The 9,267-nt window shown below is 36.9% G+C and overlaps 2 protein-coding genes and 1 pseudogene across 10 annotated transcripts in view; 2 read left to right on the top strand and 1 right to left on the bottom strand.

The window, feature by feature from the left end:
• LOC146461205 (uncharacterized) overlaps positions 1–2,797 on the top strand; it is an 8,974-nt pseudogene extending 6,177 nt beyond the window's left edge.
• Positions 1–4,553, bottom strand: part of LOC146461204 (Fc receptor-like protein 5) — a 288,679-nt gene extending 284,126 nt beyond the window's left edge. Inside the window, exon 1 of the mRNA XM_085087028.1 lies at positions 4,452–4,553. Coding sequence (XP_084943154.1) covers positions 4,452–4,542 — 91 coding nt within the window. The 5' untranslated portion in view covers positions 4,543–4,553. The remainder of the gene's footprint in view (positions 1–4,451) is intronic.
• LOC146461195 (serine/threonine-protein phosphatase PP2A 65 kDa regulatory subunit-like) overlaps positions 1–9,267 on the top strand; it is a 206,075-nt gene that overhangs the window by 69,077 nt on the left and 127,731 nt on the right. The window lies entirely within an intron of this gene.

The raw sequence follows: 9,267 nt of genomic DNA, 5'->3' as shown, positions 1-9,267 counted from the left end.
GCGTATATTGTCTCCTTCAAGGGAATTCTCATTCCCACGAATTACCATCGTCTTCACGCACAATCTGCGTGGGTCGCTGGTTCCATTTGCACTGAAGTCTAAAAATTTTTTCTTCACCTCGTGTTGTTTTCCATTTCCCTGCTATGGCTAATGCTCAGTTGGAATTCTATAAGTCCACCTTAACATTTTAACTTTCTCTGATTCACCATAAAATGGTAAATTAAAAGGCCAAAAACAGCTAGAATACTAAAGTGAATGTTTCCGTTGATTTAAATAATTCCCTTTAACAATGAATTAACAATCGCATTGTTTGCGCTGGTTAGCAAACTTGTTGCAATAATTTTGGAAAGAGAGCATTTAATATTTCCCTTTTGGACAGCTTATGTCTACCACATTTTCAGATCGATGCTTTAAATGATTTTGCTTCGATGGTTTTGCTATAAGCTTTTAAATTTTCGACAACCTTCAGTTTTCAGTAAACGAAATCGAAATTGACACAACTTATAGGAGACATATTTCTGCTCGCTGTACAGAGCAAAATGAGTGGAAAGAGTTGTATAAATCCACCTGTCTAAGGCTAATTTGTTTTTGGTGAGTTGTACACGAAATATAGTTTTCTGCTTGTCAATTCAAGAACTCGACCAACTTTACCATACTTTCTATGGTAAAAGGACAAAACCATTTGGTGTTTTCCCTCCGTTTTAAGGCAGTAAACGTTTCCCTTACAACGCGCAGCTGAAAAATAGCTTCTTGTAAACAAACGGCGGTATTTGTTGTACAATTTGGCATGAAATTTAAAATAATTTTCGGCAAACGCCATTCGAGTGATTATTAAAAACAGCGATTGACAATTCGAGGGCCAGAAAAGGGACATACTGGACGGTATGGTATGATAAACTCCAAATAAAATTTTATTCCAAACATGCGAACGAACATGCATATGTTAACAAGAAATTTATTTTTCTGCTTTTTAATTCAGAAACTGGATAAATACCATATCTATGGTAAAATGACAAAACCGTCGGTTGGTTTCCCTCTATTTTAAGGCAGTAAATATTCCTTTACAACGCGCAGGAAAAGCCTAAACATTAGGTATGATGTGAGACGGTATGATGTGAGACAGAGAGAGACGTGAAAGATTAAGAAATTGTCATAAGGAACGTATAAAATAAGGAATTGAAATTTTCGGTGCTTAAATTCATATCCAGACTTCATCACAAGCGAAAGCTCTAAATTTTCACTTTATCTATATTTCAATTTCCCCTGGAACCTCTATCTGTCTTATTTCGTATTAAGGTTAACAAATAACTTCTTTTACGGACCCGTTAGTATTGAAACATCTGTAGCTCATCGAACCCAGTAAGAGTTTATGTCACATAAATCGATAAAGAAGCTACAAGTACAAGAAGAATTTACCTGATACAGTCAATAAATATCAATAAAGTTTTAGGGAATGGTAGGTTTTGATGATTGGCTTTCGGGAGATGGGATCCTAAGAAAGCACAACGAAGGGAAATCAAGAATGGAGAGGAAACAACATGCCATACTTGAATTGAGATAGCTTGATGTCAAATAATAATACACTGTATGTGGTCTTAGTTAATATGAGACCAAGAGCGACTGATTGGTCAGTGACAGATGGGTTAAAACTCATCAAATAGACAAAATTTGTCATCCGCGAATTCAAAATAATTATCCTGGAAGTATCCTGGATATTTCCTTTTGGATGTAGCAAGACGCCGACAAATAACAACATATTTCGTTTACCCCAAGGGAAATAGGCCGGACCCGACAAATAATATAGGCTTTTATTTCAATTTGCTCTTTAAGACGTCCTCTGTAGGATTTCGACGATAAAAAATGTTTCACATAGTCAATTAGCTGTGCATTGTATTCAGCAATGACGCGAAAGACAATTAATGTGTGCTGGCAGGTGATGGTTGCGGTGTAAATAAGAAAATTTTAAGCATTATTCTTACAATTATTAAAAACAGTTACCGATCACGGAGAAAGCCAACAGCGACAATCTAATTGGGCTGTAGACTCCGTAATTAGTCTTCTTCTTTATTTGCCATAAAACACAATAATCTATTACAAAAGTAGCATAAAGATATAGCTAGGAGACTTCAAGAAACCAGGAAATGTCAAAAGAAGAATTAAATAAAAATTGTACTTGTTCTTTACCCAAATGCAAGGAAGTAGAGTAGAGATAACAAAAGAAAAAAAGTCTGCCTTGATGGTACTTTGATTCGTTCTTCAAAGAAACTTCGATATCGTAAATTAAATTTGCAGTCTAAGCAGTTATTCGAAACATGAACTGTTGAGTGAAACGGCAAGGCCATGGCAAAGTGGATCATTACACCCAAATTTAAAGGGAAGAGCTGTGAAATTTTCAGCCCTTACACAGTCCAGCTTCTTTAGATCCAAGAACCCTCCAACAAGTTGTTTGGTTTAATCTTATGTTCCTCCTATTCGGTCGCAGACGAGATAATCTGTTCGCTGTACAGACTGATGCGACAGAAAAATAAGTTTATAGGGCGGTAGACGAGTTAGACGAAAACCACAGAGGAAAAGATATTTTGATCATGACAAAGACCTAAAGCGAGATAAAATGTTAAAGAAACGAATAAAATCTGGTATTGCAATGCACTTGTCGGAAAAAAAATACCCTAGGTACGTTATACAAGAAGTTAAAACTATCTCAACAGTACTAGTATTCAAGAAAAATGGGTGTGCCAAAATACGTGTAAACCAAATTAAAGCGAGGCTCCAGTTCTAAAGCAGTGAGACATCTCGAGTTAGCCACACTTCGACGCATCTGTGGCGGAGACGAGATCTTTAATTCTTCCTGTTTACGTAGACCCCGAATGAGTTGCCAGGCGAAAACAATAATGGGTGATAGATGACGATTAAATTAGAACAAAAATAATGCGAGGAAAAAGCTTACGAATGTTGCGAACAGTTGTTGATAAAAAGTAACGTTTTGGGTAAACGTTATTTGTGCAAGAATACAAAACAGGTTTTTATACTGTCGGTAAAGAGGAGAAGAATACACACCGATATTAGCATAGAAAATTATCTTAAAATTAGCTTTTTGTAAGCGGACGGCGGTTTTTGTTGAACAAGTTGGCATGAAAATTAAAACAATTTTCGGCAAACGCCATTCGTGTGATTATTAAAAACAGCTATTGACAATTCGAGAGCCAGAAAAGGGACATGTTGGACGGTATGATATGATAAACTCCCAATTCAAACATCAAGAATAACATTAGGCGTATATTGTACCCTTCAAAAGCATTATCATAACCATGAATTACCATCGTTATCACGCACGATCTGCTTGGGTCGTGGGTTCCATTCGCACTGAAGTCTGAAAAATGTTCGTTACCTGGTGTTGTTTTACATTTCCCTGCTATGGCTAATGCTTTGTTGGAATTCTATGAGTTCAGCTCAACATTTTTTTACTTTCTCTGACTCACCATAAGATAGTAAATAAAAAGGCCCAAAAACAGCTACAGTACTAAAGGGAATGTTTTCGTTTATTCAGACACTTCCCTTTAACAATGAATTAACAGTTGCATTGTTTGCGCTGGTTGGCAAATTTCGTCGTGTCTAGTAATAATTTTGGAAAGTTCCCTTTTGGACAGCTTGTTTCTCCCACATTTTCAAATCGATACTTAAACAATTTTGCTTCAATAGTTTAACTATAATTTTACTGCAAGTTTTCTGTAAACAAAATTGAAATTTCCAAAACTTGTAAAAGACATATTTCTGCACGCCGTACTAACAGAGCAAAATGAGTAGAAAGTCTTGTAGAAATGCATCTGTCTAAGCCTAATTTATTTTTGGTGAGTTATACACGAAATGCATTTTTCTGCTTTTCAATTCAGAAACTAGAAAAACTTAACCATACTTTCTATGGTAAAATGACAAAACTATTTGTGTTTACCCTCTGTTTTAAGGCAGTAAACGTTTCCTATGCAACGCACAGGAAAAGCCTAAGCATTTAATTTTTCCTTGTTGGTGAGCCAGTATGATGTGAGACAGAAAGAGACGTGAAAAGTTAAGAAATTGTCTCAAGGAACGTAGGAGATTTTCGGTGCTTAAATTCATATTCAGACTTCATCACAAACGAAAGCTCGAATTTCGCACTCTATCTACATTTCTATCCCCCCTGGAACCTCTATCTGTCTTTCTTTGTATTTAGGTTAAATATCTGCGTGTAGGGACCCTTTAGTTTTCCAGCCCCGGCCTATAGCTTATCAAACCCAGTAACAGTTTATGTCACATAAATCGATAAATATGCTACAGGAAGAATTTACCTTACATAATCAAGAAAGTTTTAGGGAGATGGTAGGTTTTGATGATTGGCTTTCAAGAAATGGGACCCTGTAGATCCTATGACACATTTTTGGTTTAAAAAAAAAATCCGTCAAAAGTTATTTTCTTACCTTGCTGGGCTTCTGTATTATACTGCAACCATGTTCCCCAAAGAAAACACAAGAGAAGGAAATCAAGAATGGAGAGGAAACAACCTGCCATACTAGAATGGAGACAACTTGATGCCAAATGATAATTCACTGTATGTAGTCTTGGTTGATACGAAACTAAGAGCGACTGATTGGTCAGTGACGGATGGGTTAAAACTCATCAATATAGACAAATTTGTCATCCACGAATTCAAAATAATGACCATGGATCTCTCCTTTTGGCTCTAAAAAGACACCGACAAATAATAACTTATTTCCTTTACCCCAAGGGGGGAAATAGGCCGGACCCGACAAATAATATAGGCTCTTATTTCAATTTAATCTTTCAGACGTCTGCTGTAGGATTTCGACAATAAATTTTAGAAAAAAAGAGAAATAAAATAGCGAAAGAAAAAAGTTTGCTGAAGGGTGGTAAAAATGTCAAAAAAAAAAAAAATAGGAAAACTATTGTATACAATGTTTTTCACAGCCAATTCACGGTGCAGTGTATTTAGCAATGACGCGGGAGACAATTAATATGTGCTAGCAGCTGATGGTGTGGGTTCAAATTAGTAAATTTAAAATATTCATACAAATATTAAAAAACAGTTTCTGCAGATAACGGAGAAAAGTAAACAGCGACAACTAACTGGATTGGTAGACTCTGCAATTAGTCTTCTTCTTCTTCTTCTTCTTCTTCTTCTTTTTTATTTGCCATAAAACACAATAATCTAAAACAAAAGTAAGAATAAATTTGAAATAGAGCATTTGACAAACGCCATTTTTTGGAATCTTAATCAGTTATGGTCACGAAAAATTAGAAAAAATAACAAAAAAGAATGCAAAGAAAACGCTTATGAATGTTGCGAACGTTTCGGGTAAAAATTATTCGTGCAAGGGTAATATACTGCCTATAGAGGAGTGGGAGAAAACACACAATTCAATTGGAATATTAGCATATAAAATTATCTGAAAAATAACTTTTAATATGCAGGCTGTATTTGTTGTACAAAGTTGTCATGAAATTTAAAAACATGTTTAAGCAAAAGCCATTCGTGTGATTATTAAAAACAGGGATGGATAATTCGAGAGCCAGTTTTGTTTTCTGTTTCCGGTAAGCGACCACCCAACACATTCGCGTATGATCTGAGTAAATAATTACTCAGAAGTAACAAAAGTTCAATTTTTAATGACGCTACCCCGGACAACTGACAGTTTACAGACAGAGAAGATTACCATAATCAGATCTGTAGGTAAATGAGAATTGTTACAGTGATCTGTTCCAAAATGTTACACAAAATTTCGTCAGAAGAATGAATAGATGTGAAAAAATCAAATAAGTTAGTTTCTATTTGCCTAACGTTAGCTGCTAGGGTAATATTTTTAGGTAATTAATTTATCAGTCCAGCATAAGGCTTATTTTGTTGATCTTTCTCGTAAGCGACCACCTCACGTAAGCGACCACTTTGTCGTGCACCAAGAGTGGTCCCTTACGAGAGAGTTGACCGTAGTCCGCTTTTTTTAGTAAACACTACTCTATTTATTTATTGGTTACTTTATTTGTCATCCTGGCCTTGTGTTCACAAACATGGCCAGTCACCACTTTTATCACTTAAACGGTATTCCTAGTTTTAAATAATTTCCCCTCTCTCATGACACACTGAATCGTATTGTCTGTGCACGCCCGGTTACAACATCATTGCAACCTTAACTTCTGCCCGTTACTCCGCGTTTGTTCGTGTGCCATGTGTATGCAGTAACTCCAAGCCCGCAAATGTCACATGTCTGCTGATAGCGCATTTTGGAAAAGACATCAAGAGCCATTTAAAGTTTTATGACTGCTTTGATTCAACTTTAAAAACAGAGGCAGATCTTCTTTTTGCTAGGGCAGGTAAGTCTGAATAAGTATCACGTTATTCACTATAATATTAAAAAAAAAAAAAAAAAAAAAAACAAACAAAGCAGAACAAAATGAAAAATATATACACACTGTGCTTGGGCATAATACAGGGCAAGCTGCATCACTGGAGCTTCCTAAGGAGTATTCTGCATGTGCGTGGAAAGACATGTGGACCTGCCAGCCAGCCAGGGGTGTTTCGTGATGTTCCGAAAAAGAGGTTACCAAAAGTTGTTAATTTTTACGTTGCAACAACCTAATTGCAACATCTTTTTGCCTGGGTCGGTTTTCATTTTTATCATCTTCCAGCATCGGTGTAAAGTTCTCCAAAAGTCCGCTTGCCGTTGTAACATAACTTAATACTACTCTTTGTTTCTTGTTCAAAGTCTTCAGGGAAAGTCTCAATTGACTGGCATGACAGATGGGGCGTCACATTGGGAAGGAGCTGCCTCTTCAGCTAGACACAGCCGGCATTTTTTACAAATTGCTGGAAAAAAAAATAATAAAGCTATAAATGACAAAAATATAACTGGATCACTTTCTGACAGAAAGTGATCCAGTAATTCTAAGCGTTATTAAATGCAAGTACTGGACGGTCCAAGCAGATCACTGTTGATCATCTATGCCCAGTTGCCCACACGCGTGTGCTATTGGTCGTGCGAGGGCAAAGCTTTAGCGCGCGCAAAGGCTTGTCTCCTTACCATTCTTTTCGCGGCTCTGCTCCTCAATCCTTAAACCTAACACTAATTAATTTTGCGAACAATCTCACCAGCTACGCGAGATAGCCTACCGAGTATACGATTAAGTTCATGAACGCGCACCACGCACGAGTTCGTGTCGCCTCACTACAGTCACCAGATGCTTTCAACAAACAACAAATACAAAGTCAAAAGCATCATACAAGACAATGGATAGTTTGTTATTTTACTATGCTGTTGCCAGAAGTGGCTCAAAGTGGCCGTCAAAGGACTGGGATCTAATTCTTTGAATTACGTTTGAGTCAAAAGACACCGGTATAACGCTACCTAAAATCTTGCCATTTAGACTCTGAATGAAATTAAACGTTCTTACAAGTGAACAAAAAGATCTGTAAGCGAGGTAGGACGCAGGTATTGACTCAGTGACAATCGACACCCACCTTCCTTTCCGTCGTTGTTTAGTTTTCATTTTTTGCACGATTTCCCTCGCTAAAAACGAAAACGGCTGTAAGGTTCGTAGAAGAGGACTATGAAGCGGTCAAATTTGTTAACCCAAGGATATTCCCTAGCTGCTGAGTGAGACAATACCCAGGACAAAATGGCCCCAGGGTTAAATGTTGAACACCAATTTATTTTGGTACATTCAAAAAGGTCTCGTAAAAATGATCAAACAAACAAACGTTGAAGTCTTATTTGAAGATTCCAAACAAGACCCACAAACTTCTAAAGAAAGCGTAACGACTGGAATGCGTTTTCTTTGTAATTTTGACGCGTGGCCGCGTGAACGCCATGGTACTTGTCACGCAATCTTTTCCTTTGCTTCGAACCGGGTAACGGCCAGTGGCTGTCTGTAACTTGTGAGGCAAAAAGTAGATATCTATCTTTATGCTTAGCGCTTATAGTTTGGTATGTACAGATCTGCAAACAGTAGTCTTCCAATAGAAGTGTAAATATGGCTAATTTTCTGTTTTACGGTTTGTTTTCAAGTCCAGGTAATTTATAACTATATACGCTCTCGGAGCACGGAACAAGAAGAATTTGAATTTAATCGTTCGAAGTAGCAGCTTAACGTTGAAATTTCAAACAGCCTTAGCAGTAACTTAGGGAAAAGTTGCTCAAAATTAGTATTATCTTCGCAACAGTGGCGACTTTTGGCGAAAATTGACCCATTACTAGTTCTTTGGCCGAGCATAGTATTCATTTTACATGTAAGGTTCTAAATGCTTGACAAGGAACGGCGTAATTTGACCACTGGGTCACTTTTGTTTGGCGCTTTAAAATTTTATATTTTACGTAGCCCAAAAATTTTATTGCAGGTATTTGAAGACGAAATCTTGCTCTTTCGCTTGGTGTACTTGATCTGAATCCACGCCGTGTACCAAGGTGCGATTTTACCCTACCAATGTTGCCATGTTTTTGTTCCGTTAAAATCGGCGAAACTGATATTCAAAAAACTTAAAATCCAAAAAATATTTAGTTCGCAATGGAATTAAACAAATAGCACTTCAGACTGTCCCTAAATATGCATTATTTTGATAAAGAAGTTTAATGATCGGATTTACTGTTATGTTTATTTTTAGGCGACTTTCAAGCAACGTGTGGTGTGGACGCCGTGAAAACCGATGTGGGAGCGGCCAAACCGACTTTGTCGCCGTTGTGCCTAAAATAAAAATCTAATCGAACTCGAAGTATTTTTTTTTTAAAATACTTCATCTAGACCTATGCCCTGGTAGAGTTTGGGAATTTTCGATTTTTTTCCTTTTGCAAACCTCCAGGTGAAATTTCTGGATTGCCGCTCTGAAGACAGTAACCTTGTCTCAGAGTACTAGTGCCCATAGAACAGCCCGTCGATAAAACCAGGAACATGGAATATTCCGGAACATCCCGGAACACGAAAAAAAAAATTAAGATACAAAAAAAAAAAAAAAAGATTAATTAAATAAAAATAAAGGGAAAATGAAAACAAAGTGTGTATATTTATATAAAATGAAATTACATTGTATCCGAAAAGAAATCATATAAGAAGAAGTACGGAGTAGGTGTGACGGTAGCAATCTCGTACCCAGAGTCCTCAGGATTTTTGGTCAGCGGATGGGCGCCAGGAGAGACTCTGGGGACATCGAACAATTTCAAATTTTTTGATTGGCTGTTCCGTAACGGTTTCCATTGTTTTACGCAGAAATCCTGCGGTAATAAAATTTGA

Source organism: Pavona decussata, unplaced genomic scaffold, assembly GCF_977016875.1.
Source record: "Pavona decussata unplaced genomic scaffold, jaPavDecu1.1 SCAFFOLD_201, whole genome shotgun sequence".
NCBI classification, from domain to species: Eukaryota; Metazoa; Cnidaria; class Anthozoa; order Scleractinia; family Agariciidae; genus Pavona; species Pavona decussata.
Note: the sequence above shows the minus strand (reverse complement) of the source record. Positions and strands in the feature narration are given on the sequence as shown.